General features: G+C 32.0%; 1 protein-coding gene and 1 long non-coding RNA gene across 2 annotated transcripts; one reads left to right on the top strand and one right to left on the bottom strand.

Moving 5' to 3' along the window:
* Positions 1-11,202: 11,202 nt before the first annotated feature.
* On the top strand, positions 11,203-20,412 carry LOC149539099 (uncharacterized). The gene is made up of 2 exons (XM_089800444.1): positions 11,203-11,520; positions 19,416-20,412. Exons 1-2 carry the CDS (start codon positions 11,259-11,261, stop codon positions 20,168-20,170), a joined length of 1,017 nt encoding a protein of 338 aa, XP_089656570.1. The 5' UTR covers positions 11,203-11,258; the 3' UTR covers positions 20,171-20,412.
* Positions 18,652-19,668, bottom strand: LOC149539100 (uncharacterized). Its single transcript, XR_016356160.1, has 2 exons — positions 19,529-19,668; positions 18,652-19,266 (listed from the first exon to the last, which is right to left on the bottom strand). It is a non-coding gene; the product is annotated as an uncharacterized LOC149539100 (long non-coding RNA).
* Positions 20,413-20,991: the final 579 nt, after the last annotated feature.

Genomic DNA, 20,991 nt, shown 5'->3' with positions numbered 1-20,991 from the left:
ATTCATCCCTCTTATTGCTTAGAATCATTGAATTCAATATCACCATTATCAACTTAAGATCATTTGATATGATAGATAGGTCTCTCCATCCCTAGTCTATTTTGTAGTCTCTAACTTTCAATCCAAATTGCCTAATGCAAATATTTTCCTAGTTGTGATAAATAGAATTGTTTATGAGAGGACCCTAAAATAGCCGGGTATCATGCTAGAAGAGGATGTCCTCCCCATTTCCCAATTTCCACTTGGACTTAGAATTAGCTAGATCTCTTGCTTTAGAAATACCATTCTAAATGACCAAACCATTTGGGATGTCAAGATCATTTAGCAAAAACCTTAGAGAAGGCCTTCTAATATACTTCTCCACTAAAACATCTCTCCATTCCCCCAAGCTATCGAATATGTGCCAACACCGCTTAGCAAGAAGAGCCTTATTTAGATGTCTTAGTTTCCTAATTCCAAGTGCTCCATAACTTTTGGGGAGGAAAACATTATCCCAAGCCACAAGAGGGTATCTTTTGTGTTCCTGAAGACTAGACCATAGAAAATCTCTCTAGATTTTTTCCATTTTATCAGCATATTTGGCTATTATTCCAAAGAGACTTAAGGCATACATTGGAAGATTTTGAAGAGTGGATTTCACCAAAAGACATTTTCTAGGTCAGCTTAGAGTGGTTCCTTTCTAGCCCACCAATTTTTTACTAAACCTATCAAGAATCCCATTCTAGAAGGAATCTGACAGCTTAGTTCCCAACAAGAGACCAAGATAGCTTGTTGGAATGTTACCAACCCCACACCCAAGAATCTCAACAATCTTCCTTTGTCCTTCAATAGGAGTATTAATTTTTCAAAAAACTGAGCTTTTTGTCCAATTAATGAGCTGGCCTAATCCCTTGATATACACATCTAGTAATCTCTTCATGTCTTTAGCCTCATGGATTGAAACTTCCCCTTCCATGATAGTATCATCCACAAACTATTGATGGATAAAAGAAACATTCCTTGAAGAAGGCTTGATTCCTCTTGTTATTCCTTCTTGTCTTTTTCTCTGAATCAACCTACCAATGCACCCAACCATGATAATGAATAGGATAGGAGATAGGGGATCTCCCTACCTTAAGCCTCTTGAAGGTTTGAAGAAATTAGAAGGAGCTCCATTGACCATTATGGAAAGAAAAGAAGTATAAATGAGTTTGGAAATGAGTTTATGGACCTCATGATCAAAGCCAAAAATTTGGAGAATAGAACTAAAGAATGTCTAGTCCACTTAGTCATAGGCTTTGGAGAGATCCAACTTCAGAAGTAGTCCTTCCCTTTTCCTTGCTTATAGTGAATGAATGACTTCATGAACCATCATGATAGAATCTAAGATATGTCTTCTAGGGATAAAACCTGTCTGCTGTTGAGATATGATCAAAGGAAGAACATTAAGAATTCTGGTTGTTAAAACCTTTGAAATGATCTTGTAGAATGAATAACAAAGACTTATAGGCCTAAATTGATCCATTGAATCTTCCCCTAGAACTTTTGGAATGAGGACCAAAAATTTAGAGTTGAGATTCTTTAAGAAGATTCCTGGCCCCAAAAAATTCCTACACTACCTTATCAACATCCTCCATAACCACCTCCAAGTATACTTGAAAGATGAATGTAGGAAAATCATCGACGTAGGTGCTTTATCTATTGGAAGTGAGAACAAAGCTTGTTTAACTTAATGAGCTTTAGGAATCACCCTCAAAATTTTATTGTGGTGTGGTTGAATTAACTAGGGGAGAGATGAAACATTTTCATTATGATCCATCATAGATAACATGGGATCCCAAGAAAGAAGAGAAGAGAAAAAAGAAATAGCTTTAATAGAAATATCATTGTCTTGAGTCAAAAGAGACCGGCCCTTCTTAATTCCTATGATCCTATTATTAACTCTATGCTTAAGAGTAGAAAGGTTGAAAATTCTGGTGTTTTGATCACCCTCTTTAAGCTAGTTAATTCTAGATCTTTATTTCCATAAATTATCTCCTCTACTTATTATGTTATGCAAATTTGTAAGAATTGACATCTCAATATTCCTATTTTGATCATTGTATCGTTCCTGCTAAATAATATCCTAAATAGTACTAAGCTTGTCTGACATCTCCTCTTTTTCCTAAAAGATATGACCAAAATCCATCTTGTTCTAGACTTTAATATCACATTTAACATTACTCAGTTTCTTGGCAACCCTAAACATAGTAGTCCCTCCCACCTCAATATTACACCAAGAGAAAATCCTATCCAAAAGGTCTGAATGAGATATCCACATCTTCTCAAACTGAAAAGGATACTTCCTCCTAGCCTCAAGAGAAGCAATCAACAGAGAAATGGGGGAATGATCAGACCCAACTCTAGGGAGAAGGGAAAGCTTACAAGAGAAAGAATTTAACCAATCCAGAGAGATGAAATCTCTATCTAAGCAAACCTAGATGCACTCACTTCCAATTTTCTTATTGGACCAAGTGAAAACTCCACCCAAAAGATCAGCATCTAGGAGAGCCAAGCTATTTATGAAGTTTGAAAGATCTAACTTACTATCCAAATCCAGGGCCAAACCCCCTAATTTTTCTTCATCAATAAGGCGAGTATTGAAATCTCCCATTATAATACCCTTATTAAGATTACTATTCTGAATAATAGAGCAAATCTTGGTCCAATAATCCTTCCCTTCCCTCTTAGAATTAGGGGCATACACATTCAAAAGGAACCATGAATCATTACTATTCATATGGAACACTTTACATAATAGAGTAATAACATCATTGTACATAGAAGTGACTTTAAAATGTTTATTGTTGTATAGATTAATCAATCCTCTTGATGCACCCTCAGAATTAGTGGCCTCACCAGCCATGGTGTTACTAAAGGAAATCTTACCTAGAAGATCCTTCTTCATTTTTGTTGTTTGGATCAACATAAAATTAGGTCTTTGATCTCTAATCATGTTCCTAACTACTTCGTGTTCATGGCCCCCATTTAGGCCATTTAGGCCCCTTATATTCAAAAAATATTAGCTTCATTTCTTTTTCCCAGAGCACTCCAATATGGTTCTTTGGCCCCTAACTGCCAAATTCCATCTAGTCTCCTCTTGCATGACTTGGCTTGAAGTCTTTCTACCTACTAACTTTGGTCATTGTTGGTAACACAAGGGAAGGGTTCCTATTATTCTTCTTTTTGGCCTTTATCTCTCTTCCCTTATTATCGTCAAGCCATTCTACTATTCTTGAAATCTTTGAAGGGCAGGAAAATCTAACCATATCCAAAATCCTCTCTTCCAACTTAGAAGAAGCCAAATGATCTTTCGATGGAGATGAGGGAACCTCCATGGTATGCTCTTGAGTTTCCCTCACAACCTCCACTTCATCATTCAATCTTTTCTCCTCCCCCCTCTCCATTGGAGAAGAAAATTCTATTGATTTCCTGCATAGGAATCACACACTGAATCCTTTCCTCTTGAGATGATGATATAAAAATCTTCTTGTTAAGCCCTTTACCTCCCTCACTAATCTACCTCTTTGGTTTGAGAATCATTCTCCTCAGAATCATTCTCCTCACCAACCTTAGATCTATTTTGATCTTGTTCTTTCACTTCTTTTACAAGGATTTCCACTATCACTTCTTGATTTATAAGACAATCCTTGATGTCCTTTTTCCAAATATTTTTCTCTTTTCCTAATATAGAAGTTTCCTTTTTCTTGTTCTTTTTTGCTTTTTCATTAGGGCATTGATTAGACTTGTGACCTAATTTCAAACAATGAAAGCATGCAAAAGGTACACTTTCGTAGTCCAACTTCTAGACATGCAATTTAAGTTTACAATGGAAGCACACAACCTCCAACATATCATCCCCCTCCCAAACTCCAATGCAAATACAAGCTTATCTGAGTCTTCTTTTTGATGTAGTTATCATATCTATGGAAAGAAGCTCACCAAATGAGTTTGCCACTCCCATAAACACATCCTCATTCCAAAACTCCAAAGACAGCTCAAGAAGTCTAACCCATACTAGAGCTTGCATGAAAAATGAATCATTCAAATATAGCTTAAAAAACCACTTCTAGAGCACCAGAATCGAGCGACCTATAACCCAAGGTCCTTCACACAAGATGTTTGACAGATCCTCACTACAAGAAAATTCAAAAGACAAGAATCCTTTGGCCATTGCAGAGATAGTGACCTATCCTTTAAGGTTCCATTTATTCTATGTAAAAGACCTAGCAATATCTATACTCAACCTTGTCTAATAAACTTATCCACTAGGGTAGAAGCCATAAAAGAAATATTGTGATCTACAAGCTCATCCAGAATTGTACTCACACAAGACCCTTTTTCTGACACAGTGAGTATTTTAACCGTTTGAAAAGAAGACTTACCAGTTGGTTTAACTCCAAATAGAGAAGACCATTTAGCTAAATGAGCCCCAGCCAGACCCACCTTGGAGGGCGAAAAAGGCTTCTCTAGATCCTTACCAAGGGCACATGGGTCCCCATCTCCATTCTCTATCACATCTCTGATCTCTGAGTTCCCCTAACAATCTCCATACCCTCCCTATGATCTATGCCCTAGAGCAAGTTTCTGATCCTACCCAACCAGAGGAATCCTACCCAGGACAGGTTTTGAATTTTGAACAGCCTCGCTTCCCCATTTGCTTCCCCGTCTGCCACCACTCACCATTCCCATTTAGGCTCATGTTTGACTTGAGACAAATTTGGATAAGATCTACATCATTTGTGTATCTAAATTATACCTCTATGATATTGATGTCATAATGTGAAGTTGATTTGAGTATCATAAAATTTTACTCCTATTAGGTGATATTAAAGTTATGCTCATTAATGAGGTATCATAGTGATGTAATAATTAAAATTGAATGAATTTATTAGTCATAGAGATGCATTTTATTATTTTCATTATATAAAACATTAGTCCTATATAGTTTAACGAGTTTAGTATAGTCAAATGATATTCTTACATTTTTAATTGTTAATTTGTTTACATATTACTAAGTAGCCACATCAAGGAACCTTAGATGATGTGATGTTGATGTTATATTATATTGATGTTAGATATTAAGTTAAAGTCATTTAAAAAAATTGTCATTCTTCTTAGAAGTTTAAAGTTATCATAGTAGCTTCCTTGGTAGGGCATTATAGGTTGTCAACTTGTGGTTGTAAGTGCATCATTTTTCACTTAAATTATGCTCTTAAAAAGGTAGTATATTTAACATTATATATGTATCTTGTTTGTTAGACTCTTGCTAAGGTTTTTCCACATGGTTTTCCTCAAGAACAAACTTGGTGTCATTATGTTGTGTTGTGGATCTTACATTATTGTTTATTACTTTGATCTAAGATTTGTTTAATTGGCTTGAAGTTATATCTGATCTACTACTAATTAACTTCCCATTGTCAAGTTTAAAAAATGAATTGATAACCTAATAAATGAATTGGAATGACTAAAAATTAAATAAAATAATTATTGGGCCACACCCATGTCTTGGGTGTTATTTTAGGCTAAGGATGAGATTAGAAGAAGATGCCTATTGAAATTGGCATAATGAAACTTCCTTGCCTTAATGAAAGGAATATTCAATTCCACACAAGTTTCATTTATGGGTTAGGTTCCTGAGTTACCAAACTAGAGTAACCTAAGAGAGAGGCTATGTGATGACAATTTCGAGCATGTATCTTGGTCTTCCTTTAATTAGCCTTATAGTATGACTCTTGTACAACTTGGTGTCCACTATTGTGTAAGTAAGATTGAAATCTTGAACTTTTGTCATGTAATGTTTTATGTCACTATTTTTCCTATGATGTATTTTTTTTCTTGGTGTGGAGCCTTATGTTATCTTCTAGAATAAAGGATTCAGTCTCAAGGTTCTCCATGTCTTAGTGGAAAATATTTTTCCATTAAGGCTCATGTTTGACTTGAGATCAATTTGGATAAGATCTACATCATTTCCACATCTATGTTATACCTTTATGATATTTATGTCATATAATGTAAAGTGGATTTGAGTATTGTAAACTTACACTCCTATTATATGGTGATATTGAAGTTGTGGTCATTAATGAGGTACCATACTGACATAATTGAATGAAATAATTAGTCATAGAGATGCATTTGATTATTGTCATTATATAAAAATAAATTAGTCCTATATAGTTTAATGTGTTTAGAACTATCAATTGATATTCTAACATTTTTAATTGTTAATTTGTTTAAGCATTGCTGAGTAGTGACATCAACGAACCTTAGAGGATGTGATGTTGATATTTTATTATATTGATATTAAATATCAAGTTAAAGTCATTTTAAAAAAAAATTGTCATGATTCTTAGAAGTTTTCTGTTATCTTAGTAGCTTCCTTGGTGGTGCATTATAGGTTGTCAACTTGTGGTTGTAAGTGCATAATTTTTTCATTTTTATGCTCTTAAGAAGGTAGTACATTTAATATTGGATATTGATCTTGTGTGTCAGACTCTCACTAGGGTTTTCCAAATTGAGTTTCCTCAAGAACAATTTTGTTGTCATTATGTCAAGTGTTGTGGATCTTACATTTTTGTTTATTACTCTGATCTAAGATTTGTTTAAGTGACATGAAGTTATGTCATTTTACAAGCTATGGTTAGAGAGCAATTATTATTTTTTCAATTGAAATTCAATTTTTGTTTACCAAAAATTCAATGTTTGTTTAGAATATAAAGTTATAAGGAATAAGTATGATAATAATTTGGTAAAATAAATTGGGAAAAATAAGGTCATATGAATGACAAATTTAAATAATTTGTAAACACTTTCATAGAGATTTGAATATTTTCCTGAAACCCTCTAGAAATCTACATGAATAGAATATACATAAAACTATTAGTTATGAAATATTGTAAGTGTTATTAAATAGAATAAGCATTATCTTTATGAAAAGAGAGAGAGAGAGAAGTTGTAAGTTATTTTTGGAAAAAATGTTTTTATCATAATATTGATTGTCAAAAATTAAACTTTATACTATGTTCTACGACTAAAAGTATACAATAGAAACCATACACTTATTATATATGCTTTCAACAAATAAGATTGAAAGATATATGTGTCTCATGTACGATGTATAAAACTGTGACCTACAAGAAAATGTCTAAACAACTAAAACATAAGTATTACAAAAGAAAGGCTTAAATATTTTTACGCAATACTCCTTTTACAAACCGTAAGTATTAGCTGCATGCTTAGCCAATACCACCTACCATAAGAACTGATATTAACAATTTGAAAGTCCAACTTCTCACTTCTGCAATTACGACTAAAGAACCGACCAAGCACCGTCTACAGCCGCTCAACGCCGTCTTTAGCGGCCCCAAGTTGTTCTCGCCGTTTCTTCTCACCAAATTGTTCAAATCTGTTTGTACCACGCACTGGAAAGATGTGACCTGGCGGACCCATGCAACCGACTGCATTTGCTGCGGCTTTGTAAATCCGGTATAGTGCCGAGTCGCATCATCAGGAAGACAGGAAGACAACAATCACTATCTACGGGTTCGTTTTTCTCACAAAGTTGGTGAGGAAGAAAAAGTCAGAAAAAGCGGCGGTCTCTCAAATTGTAGTCGTTCGTTGCATCGCCATCCATCACGCCATCATTGTAAGATATTTCATTGAGAGTGTGGGAGAAGGAGGGTGTTTTGTAGGGTGTTATATAAGACTGGTATTTATAAGCTTTATGAACAGGTTAAAGCAAAAATTAGAATTATAGAGGGCATATCAGAATGCTTCGAGGCAATATGGGAGTCAAACAAGGATGTCTACTATCTTCAACATTGCCTGGCCTTTATATTGATAATTTCGAAGAGTGATTTAAAAAGGCCAATGGAGAAGGAATTCAGCTAGTTTATTATGTGATTAGATTGCTTCTCTATACCAATGACCTTATCCTCATTTCTTGAACAAGGCATGAGTTAAGGGAACATTTGAATAATTTAGAGACCTTTTGCATGGAGATGGGGATGGAAGTAAACACCTCTAAGATGGTCTATTCCTTAAAGTAAAGAAAGCAGCAACATAATTTCATATTTGACGGCAGTGCATTAGAAACTGTGGAAGAATATAGTTATCTGAGGATCGACTTCCATTATCAACTATGTTGGGAGACATGTAAATGAAAAGGAATATAGGGTTGTTGGAAGGCCTCTTCAACAATGCCTTATTATAAATCCTAAATGTTATGGATATGATAGAATGCTAAGAAAGTTAGGGATTTAGGGTAATATGTTATAGTCAATTGTGATTCTCTTATTTGGGAGATCATGAGTTCGAGCCTACTAGAACATAATAAATAACAATTAATGACAACACATAATAATAATTAATCCTAGCTTCAGCCTCTTATTGATTTTTTTTTTTTATTGTCTGTCTGAAATTTAATTAAAATTTCATTTAAAATTTACACATTGATGAAGCAAATCAATGAGAAACATTTAATCACTTGGCCAACATCATATCCTAATTTATCCTCTCATAAATTAGTTTTGAGATGTATTCAATGTTTTAAGATCATGTACTACAAAATCTAGGTTTACTTATTAAAAGTAAATATTTAATTTTAAATAACTATATAGAGAATGGAAGAAAACCCCATGTAGATGAACTCTATTTTGGAGAAAATTGACAAGAATTTCATAGGCCACATTGCAAAACTCCAAAGCAAGATAGACACCCTAAATCACATGTTCTCTAATGCTATTACTAACATTGAATTTGGCCTGTATTCAATGATTTGGACAATTTTTTGAGATCATGTACTACAAAATCTAGTTTTACTTATTAAAACTGAATATTTAATTTTAAATAACTATATAGAGAACAAAAGAAAATCCCAGGTAGATGAACTCTGTTTTGGACAAAATTGACAAGAATTTGACGGGCCACATTGAAAAACTCCAAAGCAAGATAGACACCCTAAATCAAATGTTCTCTAATGCTATTACTAACATTGAATTTGGCCTCATGGTTTCTACAATATGCCAAATTAAGAGAGAAATGATGAAGAAAGTTGTTTTTTTCTTTATCACTAGAAAAATAAAGTTGAAGAAAGTTGGCTTAATCAAAGAAGATAATCATGAGGAGGACCATGACTCCTAGGACCCCAAGGACTCGACAAAGGAACTCAATGTACTTGTGAATAACTAGGAAGCCATTAAGAAAGCCTCCCATTTGGCTACGAGAATAGGAATAGCTATTCTGCAATACTTATTCTAGAATAGAAAATGGGGTACATATTCCTATTCTCTTTTTTGTTTAGCCAGAATTTCATGGAATTCATGGACCCAAAAATTTATGTTTTCTAAAATAAATAAAACTAGAATAGGAATATGTATTCCAATTCTGCCTATTTAGGTGGAATTGCAAAACCTCATGTTTGGGCAAAAATTGGAGTACATATTCCTATTTTATTTCATATTCCAATTCTGATTTGGTGCATCCAAACAAAGAATTCAAAATTTTAAGAATTTACATATGCCTATTCTGCTTGTATTCCCATTGCCAAACAAGCCCTAAATGTCTAGGATGAGTTTTATTCTTTTTCATACTATTTTTTAGTTTGAAGTTTACTAGTTGGAGGGCTCATTAGATTTACTATAACATTTAGTGCTCTATACTAGACAAGAATGGTAGTTACTATTTGATTAATATGGACATTTTAACTAGCATTTTATATCATTGGTTGAATTTTTGATTATATATTACTAGTTAAAGCATTAGTATGTATGCAAACATGGCAGACTCTGATTATGGTAAAGGTAGTAACTATGTGAACATGTTTATCTTTTATTATTTTGATGGAAAGTCCAACATTATATCGTAATGGCAAGTGCTATGCTAGCTCACTACTTGGTTATAATGGCCTACGATGATCCTAGCTTTTATTTTGTTTATTCTTCTATGGGTTAAGGGTCTTGTCTTGCCTTCTTAATAAAATACATATAACATATAAAATTATAATTTCATTATTTTATTTCAAGTATCAAAAGTTTGTGAAGAGTATAAAAATTTATTATTTTTTAATCAACTTCAACTTTTTTGTTACATATATATTAGTGTAACACCCTTCATTGATTAAAGAGTAAAACCTTAAAAACAATCATGTGTACAATATAATAGATAGAAACCACAAGACTTTTAATTTAGTGGTTTTTCATGATGACCACAAGAAGGCTCTTATTTATATATCTTTTTTGCTTCTTATTTGATCAATATAGTTACTTCAATGTAATCAATATGCTTTCTTTTTTGTCTTCTCTCACACAATTGCATGATCTCGAGAATTGGAGATACTACTTCTAAAATTTTACTTTTAGGAGTCTTGACTTGGATTTCAATATAAAGGGAGAAACTAAACTAAATATTTTTGACAAAGTATGCCAAAAAAATTGGTGATACAAAAGATATTTTCCTTGGAATTTTCAATATTGCTGACTATATTAATCAACAAAGAATTTTATATTTTTAGGAATTGATAAAAGATGAGTAACTTACACTCTTCCTAGATATTAATTTGAATATGACTACACTTTAATATTCATAGATTAACACTCTTATGCCCTTGTGATATATTGAGGTTTCTCCTAGTCACTTGCATAGCTATGTTTAAACCTTTCAATTCTCCTTTCTATTGATGCATCAATTATTAGTTAGGGCCAAAAAATTACATTGTATTTTTAAATAGAGAAATATTTCTTATTAGCAACTAACATCATCAAATATGTATGATTTCACATTTTTATCATCTATCACATTTGAAAGAATCCTATATCTTTATTTAACCCATGCATTTATATACTCAAATGAAATAAAATCTTTTGTCACACTATATGAAGAATAAAATAAAATAGAAGAAATATTTGTCACATGCATACTTTTAGTAAAAGAGAAATTTTGAACCATGCCATGATTTTTTTTTAATATTATATTTTTAATTTAATCCTATCCTTACAGCTATTGCACAAAAGAAAGCGATCCATAATAAATGACAGAAGCACAAATGGTCGGCCGTCAAATTCGAGGATCGTTTAACTCTTGCGAAGACTTGGAAGACCCGAGTCTCTAAGTCGTCGAAGGGTCTGCCATTTCAATTCACAAAACCCTAGCGAAAGACGACAATGGTTCAGATATTCAACGATACAAGAGGTTAATACTTTCGTGTCCTCTTTAGTTAGGTGAGTAGAAAAAGCGATTGCATAATGGCGATCGAGGGAAATGGATCGGATCTGGGTTCGAATCTAGAGCGGGTCATTCTCCGTGTCAGCAATAGCAATGATAATATTCACGTCTCCCCCAGCGTCGATTGCCTTGCAGAGGATAGATTGGCGATGGCTTCTCCAGTTACTAGAGGCGCCTTTGATCCGATTGAAAAAAAGGCAGATCTGTACCCCTGCATATGCAAGAGACAACGATACGATCACAACACTTCGACGGCAACAACATCGATCTACACAGAAACCGGTGATCGTCTTTTCTTTCTATTGCATCTAATTACTAAGTTTTTTTTCTAATCTTTGTTTCATATTCTTTTTACAATTGAAATCATTAAATATTGGCTTCAATCGATTGAATAAATGCATCTAAGTATTTAGTGATTTGTAAAACAATAGACAGATGAATATTAAATATATTACAATATACTATTGGATGTTTTTTTTGGATTAAGGTAAAAAATAAGTTTTAGATGGATCTGGAACGTAATAGTTTCAAAATATAAAGGTAAAAATGATGATGTCCTGAATTACAACTATGCTGGTGTAAAATAAAACATTTCAAAAAACCAACAGTTGGTCGGAGGCAATTAATCAGCACAAAAACTAGACCAGCAAAAGCAAAAACACCAAAAAAGAAAACAAAGACAAAAATATGCCAACTTCCACATTACTTTTAATAGTGATGAGTTTCTGGACCAAGCCTTGGATTTTGGTATAACTATCTCCAATGACCTTTAAGTGCTAAGTTTACCCCAAGATACCATCTTTTAGCTTTTTCTTTTCTTTGACCTCTTGTTGCAAATCTTTGACCATTTTACCCACTTCCTCCTTAATGGCTTGAATTTCATTGATGACCCAATTATCAAATGAAATGGAGGCCTCCACTTTATCCTTCACCCTACCAATGTTATCAAGATCACCCTAGATAGAAACAGAAGGAATATCATTCTTCCCCTTCACGATATTATCCATAACATCATCTTCAAAATCAAACACCAAGTACCCAACTGTGTTCTTAATTGGAAACTCCTCTATCTTAATATTCTTTTCTTTAGCAACATTCCCAATATGTTATTCCTTCTCATCCTCTCTAGAAATCTTCCTTTCAAAGGGGGATATAGAGGGATTGTTACTGCTTTTAGCGGGATGGGTATCATCACTCTCTTTCCCTATTTCCATACCATCTCCATCTCCACCCTGTAAATCATCAGAAACCCTATCCTCCTAAGAGTCATAAACTCTTCCTCCTCATCCATATCCATTCTTGTATCATTACTTTCCTCATGTTTTTATTGCTTAATAGTAGGGGATTTTCCTTTTCTCCTTTCCAAATTCATATTAGGGCTTGCAACAAGAGTTCTGGATTTATAATATTCTACAAAGAGGAGAATAAGCCCCTCCTGAAGAATAGGCTGGGATGAGTTCTTCCTAAGATTAGCAATGATTTGGTTTAGGGAGTGCAAAATGTAGTAGGGGAAAGAAATTTTATCCCCCTAGCAAAGGTAATTCAAAAACACAAAATAAAAGTAGTGCACCCTCTTAATCCTACCATCTTGGGTGAAATAATCTCTCCTGCAACTCAGAATGCAATGCCATAAGGGTTTAAATTTCTTTTAAAAAAAAGAAGTGCCCATCTTAATAAGGGTCTTTTGTCCATTTTATCCTTCAAAGAATTCTTAAGCACTTCTTTAGTTTTCTTCCTTTTCTTGAAAAAATTCTTCTCATTTGGCAGTCCTGTGATGTCAAATGTGAATTTGGTGTTAAGTGGGGAAGAAACCCCATACATAATAACATTGTGCTCCTTCCATCCTTCATAAAACTCCTTCACTACCTATGAATCAAAACCATGGTGACCTTCCAAATATAACATCACACCACCATTAACTAGTAGCTCCTAGACTAGTAGTTCATCCCTCCACTTAGTGAAATTATTGGGTTCCTTCCTTTTTGGCACACCGCCCATTATTCTACCAAGAAACTTATCTTATTTGTAATTTGGATGTCTTTACAAACTATTGTGATTAAGGAGAAAAGACATCAAAATCACCTAGAAAGCATGTGATTACTTGGACTTCTTAATGCCCTCCTTCCACTTCAATAAATTATTGTGACTCTTGTACATTTTTAATGAATTCTTTGTGCCTTTTTAATTTACTAATGAGATAACATGTCTTGTCCTCATAAATCTTGCCACTCAAAATGCAATCTCTCATGAGATTATCTTGCCATGATATCCTTCCTTGCTCTTGTACTCTCAGGTTGGTAATGTGATCCACACACACATTAGGCTCTCTATACACATGGGAAATAATTACTTTATCATAGGTATTAAGAATCAATATAGCCTCTTTGATAATAGTCGATGTTGTCCATGTGGGTTTCATTATCTAACTAAGGCAATTTACAATGTTTTTTGAATGAGCTTCAACCCAAATGTAGTTGCATTTTGTAGCTTTGGTAAATTTAATAACAATGTGGGCTTAACTAGCTACAACCATGTGGTTAGATTCAGACCCAAGTGGACAAGTCCCAACATCAATACAATTACCATTTGAATCCCCCATCAAAGTTGGCTTTAATAGAACTTTCAGATAGGTAATGCCAAACAACATTTTCTCTAAAGTTCAACTTAATAATCCAAATGTTGAAATAGCATAGGAGTAGAGCATCCTAAGAAAAACCTTCATTACTTTTATCAAAAACTATGTGATGTTAAATAATATAGTAGATAGATTTTATCCAAATTCACTGACAACAAAGACATTATATTTCTTTATTTGCTATCAATAAATTTCTATTTCTATTTCAATGGATAATTTTTTTACCAAGATCTTAAGAAGCTTTCTAATGGAGAGGACTTTAAATTAACTCTTAAGAAGAGAGGCGTAGTGATATTTGGAAAGAAAAATAGCTTGAAAAATTGTAATCTCAATCAGGAAACTAGGATTTTCTATTTTTAAGTTATTATAAATTTTGATTTTTTTTATTTTTTTAATGTTTAAAATTATTTCTAATAATTTAGGGAGACATTTTCCCACATATAGTGTGTCTATTACAAAAATGTTATTTCAAATTATTTTGGTCATAATTGTTTGAAACTCTCTAAATTAAGTTGAATTGCTCATGGTGTATATAGGCTCATTCACATATACAATTAAGAAAACACATCTCCACCTTAGTGTTTGATATAAAGATAAGGATTTAAGTGATTTTTATAGAAAAAATCTACAATAGTTACGAGAAAAATTTGGTATGTCATGTTATTATCATTTTCTTGAAAGAATATAATTCCTTCTTAAATCCATAAACAATGTCTTCTTTAAAAGACATTTCAAATTGTTTGGGTTGTGTCACATAAAGTTATTGCTCAAGGCTCTTGACAATCATTTCATGAATTGTCTAATCTATTAATGTATCAAATTTGGTTTCAATTTGATGATCATTTATGCATACAATTTTAGTCATGTAAGACTCATAGCGTTTTCCTTTAGTACCATAACTCCCAAAACCTCTTTGGTGGGACTCCCATCTAGAATTTGAGCTTTTTGAATTATTGCAACAAATTTGTGTTAATAAAATTAATTACTTTGATGGGGAAGTATCGAATCCCACACTTGATAGCCTACTTGTCTCATGTGTGATTGTGTTTAGTATGGACCTATTGGCTTGGGTGGGAATTTTTTTTACACATGATCCCTAACCCTTTCTATTGGTGCTTTAACTACCTAGCCTCTTTGGTGTTACATTCTTGATACTTCTAACTTTTGATGTAGTGGTAACTAGTTTTCATAAAGAAAACTAATATGCTATTTTTTACATTTATTTGGTGAACTATCTAATCTATTGTGCTATCAAATTTTATGTTACTTTGATGATATCTATCCATAAAAGAAAAAAATGCAAATATTTAAGAATGATCAATGCATTCTTGTTCAATGTGTTTATGGTCTACTTTAAAACAAAAGAAAAACTACTAATCTTTTCATGAATTTTTTATTTGGTCTTGTATACCCAAATTATATCAACTACTTCTAGATCAGGTACCTAGAAAGATTTTTTTTGTGTGATTTATTTTAATTACATATGTATTAGTATTTTTATTTCAAACTAAAATTTATTTTATTGAGATTGTTCAGTGTGTCATGCCTCTTTATTTTCAACAATTGAGGCAATAAGACATAGTTTAATTTTCTTTTCTACAGTGCTATCATTTTCTTAAAATATAAATCCAACGCAAATAAATTGATGGATGATTCTTTTATAGTTCATTCTAATAGTCATGATATTTTTTGTAATAATTTTTTTGCACTTGCACATTTAAGTTCTTCCTCTTAACCTTTGTGAAATATTTTTTAGATTTCCTTTGTTATCCTTTTTTAAGTTTTCTCTCTTTCTTTCTTAAATACTGAAGATATACTTATCACTTATTTTATAGTAATTAAATCATGAAGCATGCGAGTTTTATTGTTTGATTATTATCATCATTGCTTAAGTTTGGTCAGTCAATTTTACTTAATTCTTGGTCACTATTACTTTGAATACATTTTTTCAATAAGTATTGATGGAATTATCTTTATAAAATGTATTCCTTTTTTGACTATATTATACAACTTTACTTAATTCTTGATCGCTAATAGTTTGGAGACATTTTTTCAATAATTTTTTTAAAGGATTACCTTTATAAAATGTATTCATTTTCACTTTATTCTATCCTTTTCTATTTGGATTTTAAAAAATCCTACTTTAATCAACTCCATTTTTTTTTTGAGCATATGAATTAGTAATGTTTGCTAATTCTAACTTCTTTTAAAATCTAAATATTTTTTAAAATTTATATTTACTTTATCATCTTAAATGATATTTATTCAACCAATCTCTTATGTCATATAGGTTAATTAAATAATATTAATTTTGTAAGTTGACTATATGCATTTTTCTCAAGTGGTCAGTAATGAAAGGTTGAAACTACTTTCAATTGTTAGGAAAAACTTAGCGTAAGAAATTAGAAGGCCACATGAATTATTTCAAGAGGCCATTTGACTCTTTCTAATTTAGTGATTAACAATATAGAACTATATTACTCTTCAATATTTCTATCTTTAGTAATTGTGGTGGGCCTCTTCTTGACTTTGTTTAATGAACAATAATATAGTTTTGGATACTTATTTTGTGTCGTCAATAAAATATAACCCTTCTACAATTCTTCTTTTTCTGCACTAAAAAATAAATCACTAGAACCATTCTGCCATAGAGAGGAATCATCTTATTACCTATCATTTATATTCTTAAAATAACTTATTTTTCTTCACACACACAGACACATCATGACCTACCACTCCCTTTTGAGAATATTTGTCTTGTCCATGATCTTAGACCCATTGTTAGAAGAGGCCTCTTAAAAGAGAGAGTAACATTATGAGTATTATTAACTTCTATGTTTTTTTTATGTCCTAGGTTCATAAAACTATCAACATCCATTACATTCCCATCTCTCTTGCACATCAATTCTTTGTCACTAATTCATCCTGTGATATATAAATAGATTTTGTGATCTTTTTGAGCATATCCTTAATGAAATAAAAAATGCTCTCCATATCCTTCATTATTCTATTTTTGGTACCCTAGAAGTAAGTAATTGCAATTGTATAGTATTTTATTCCCTCCTAGTACCCACATTGGCCTTATTACAATTCACCTTTTCTTTGATGATAGTCTACTTATTTTTTCATCTACAATCACAAAGGCTAATATGTAGGCTTTCTACTAGCCTTAACAAGAGCCTCTAAAATTTGATTATCTTTCTCATTTCTATATGAAAGTTAAGAGAACTGCTATTAACAAAGAAAGAAAAAGAAAGTTGGAGGATATATTGCTTCATAATTTTTAATAACATTAATCTAACAAATAAAATCTTCTTTTAATTGGTAGAAATCATTTTTTTATTTAAAAATTTTACCTCATATTTTTTAGTTGTTGTTATTATAATTTTCCTCCCTTTAGTTTCTTGAGATTCATTTCATCTCAATGTAATGATGTCATAGATCTTTTCAAATGCATTGATTATTAGATATATACAGAAAGAAAATCCAAAAGTAAAGTTACATATACAAATTATAGTTATCACCTTTTATCTTATTGGAATAAGAAAACAACAAACATTAACTTTTATTTATTCAAATGCTATTTTTTTATAATTTAAAACTATGACTTAGTAAGGTTACCATTTGTGCACCTTATTTGTGTTATAAACACTATACCATAACACAAAAATTAGGTTTGAACTTTGGTGAAAATAACTACAACACAATGAATTAGCAATTACACTATGTCAATACTAATACAATTTATTTTATTTTCTTCTTCTTCTTTTTTCCCTTTTTTGATTGGTAAGAGGATTAAGTGAAGATTAATTATTATGTGTTTTAAGTTATTAAATAATTATGTATTGTAGTGCAACCACGAATTTTGTTTATCTTCAATAGCAATATTAATATTCAATATTTTTCACTCAATTTATTTATTCCAAAATTTTGGGTTCCTTGACCAAAATTATCATAATGAAATAATTAGAGAACTTTTGTAAAGAAAAAATGTTTTTACCATAAGGTAATCTTAGAAAATAAAATTATTTTAATTTACCTTTCCTTTAATTATTATCAAAGTTTTACTTAATTCAAATATATTTTAGTTGTAAAATCTACATAAAATTACATCATCCTCTAGAAATAAAATGTCTTAAAATATCTCCAAAACATATTTGTTTTTGAAGTATTAGATAGCAACCAAAAACACTGGGCTGATCCCAAAGAACAAAAGGGTTGAAGAATCAATTAGAAGTTACCAAAACATGCTTGTTAAATACATCTAGTGAAAATATTCACTAAAACATTCTTATTCCTATAAAAAATCATTAACAAAATTAATTTAATAATTAATTTAAAAAAATCTTAAACATTCACACTGTTTTATTTAATTATTTTTTTTTAAAATTCGTAAAAGGCTAATGCCCTCATAGTTTAATAAATTTACCACTCATCCTTAAGAATTTAATTCTTTATTTGAGAGGAACTCATTGATTAGTTGTATTGTGTAATAGCTATTGTCTTGACAGCCTTCCTTGATAATTGATTTTCTATCTTTTATTTTACTTTGAATAATTCACTATATTGAATTAAAGAATTAATAAGTGTCTGTAGATTACATCCTGCAAATTACAAAAGCTTGGCCAAGATCGTTGTCAGATTGTTTCTTACTTGACATAAATCTTTTCACTTATCATATAAAATATTATTTTAATTACTTATACCTTCCATAATTAACAATTTCCTGAATCTTTACGCATTTCTTTTATATATATTTTTTCATTTTGTAAAACGCATTTAATCTAATGCATTAAAAACCTAACGTAATGAGTTTTATACAGGTAGGTGCACCTTATTGTACAGATTCCTTACAAGTTTTTGTTTGTAGCAGACCTGTATTATGCTGCATCATTTAAAGATGAGAATTAGCTTGCTAAATGTCACGTTCCCTACAGTAAATATTTGCTATGACAGAGGATAGAATAGTTATTTTAGACTCCACTGTCTCTCCATGCCAACCATTTTTTTTAATTTTCCTCCGTGACAACTTGTTAACTAGATTCCTTGTCAATGGTTTTATGACATATTATATGTTTTCAACTGAGAATCTTACAATTTAAGCTCTCAGAAAAAATACTCTTAACCCTTGATGATTGTAGGAAAACAAGATCTCGCTGATCTCTCTCCAGACATCAATAAATATGTAAACTTTAATGAAAATTTCTGAAAACACACGACACATTTCAAAACTACTCAAACCAAAATAATAAAAAAGATAATCAATAATATCGATGGAAAAAAAGGGTGCAAACTCTCATCTCTCCCAGCCGAGTCGCAATCTACAGGAGCTCAAAACATCTTTTTGATAAGATGGCGGTGTTTTTGATAATTCGGACGGATTTTTCGTAGTCCTGAAATAATTCACAAAACATATTTTACAGTCAGGACAACAAACTTTACAGTCTTAAAATATGTTATTATGCGCAATTAATTTTCCTGGATTTCTATAAATATGAAAGAATATTTCTCAATTGTAATGCTTTTATTTCTGGTGGTTTAGAGTTTTGTGTAAAAGGAAAGCAAGAAAAGGAGCATATAATGAGAAGAAAAGAAAATGAGCAGCGTGTGGTGAAAGAAGCAAATTCGAATGCCCAGAAGAAGAAGCATCGTTACAGAGGAGTGAGAGAGAGGGCATGGGGCAAATGGGCCGCAGAAATCAGAGACCCAAACAGAGCAGTTCGTGTTTGGCTCGGCACTTTCTCCACCGCAGAAGATGCTGCCAAAGCCTACGATGATGCCGCTTTGAAATTCAGGGGCAGAAGGGCCAAGTTGAACTTTCCAGAGAAGGCATCCCTCTCTAATATATTCAGTGAGAATACAAGTCAGATGAATCATGTGAACAAATTTAGCAGTGTGAACTCAAGCCAGATGTATCATGCCAACAATGGTAGCAGTGTGAATAATCCAAGAACAGCAGATTCCTGTTTCCAACCAACTCATGTGAAGAAATTAAGCATTGTGAACGCAAGTCAGAGGAATCATGCGAACAGTGGTAGCAGTGTGAATAATCCAAGAACAACAGAGTCCTGTTTCCAACTAACTCATGAAATGTCAGGCTTGGCGAGGGTTGGCGCACCTAATTCTGACCCGCTTTATTCTGCACCATGTTTGTCTGAATTGGCCGACATTAATATGGAAGTCATGAATAAAGGTGGAAATGACGGGTACCTACCATATGATGCATCTCAGCGCTATTCTGGATTTACAAGGCATCAACGTTGCCATTTGGCTGCATTGTCATCAATTATTTTTTAGATGAATTGTAACAGTTTAATCAATTACAAAAGTGATATGGGTTTTGGACCTGCAAATGCGGGTGGAATTCTGAGTGAGTATTAGATTACGAATTTCAATTAAATGGTCAATTTGGTTGAACTGGTCATTGCACGGTACGAAACAGCCAGTTTCAGCTGATGAATTCAGTAATTTTTTTCTTTTATCATTTTATTACATTTATTTTTTCCCTAGTGAATATATAGTTTCCTTTTTCTCTCTAATGTTAACTGATTTGGACTTTACACGGTTTCTTATATTGCGAGATGATATCATTTGGTATTACTGTAGAAATTGTTAGTTTTGTAGCTCATGTTTGCTGCTGAACATGTGGGCCTGAAGAGACAGGTGCCTTCCTTTAAATGGTTGGACCTAATTTGAAATGTTTATCTATTTGTTGGATAGGCTATGGTTTTAAGGTTTTTGCTACAGAGGGTCAAAATGCACATGAATAATCATTGTTTGTATTATTTAATAGATTAAAATTCATAAAACTATTACACGTAATTTTTAAATGAATTAATAAAAGTACATTTTAAGAAGTTGGGCATCACAAAGTCTCACTTATCTTCTGCAATAGTACATTGTAGTTGTTTACACAATGAATGACTTGTCGAATTTTCCATTGTCATGCATGGACAACATGACTTCTCTATGCAACTTATGGCTATATAATCATTATGTCCTCTTTTTAAAATTCATTCTCATTTTATTCATTTATATTCACTCATTTGTATTCTAAATAGGGTCTGTATATATAAGAATGAATTAAATAATTGATTTGAAATATTTTGTCTTTTTGT

This window comes from Cupressus sempervirens, chromosome 9, assembly GCF_028749045.1.
Source record: "Cupressus sempervirens isolate cs-2001-9-10 chromosome 9, ASM2874904v1, whole genome shotgun sequence".
NCBI lineage: Eukaryota > Viridiplantae > Streptophyta > Pinopsida > Cupressales > Cupressaceae > Cupressus > Cupressus sempervirens.
Note: the sequence above shows the minus strand (reverse complement) of the source record. Positions and strands in the feature narration are given on the sequence as shown.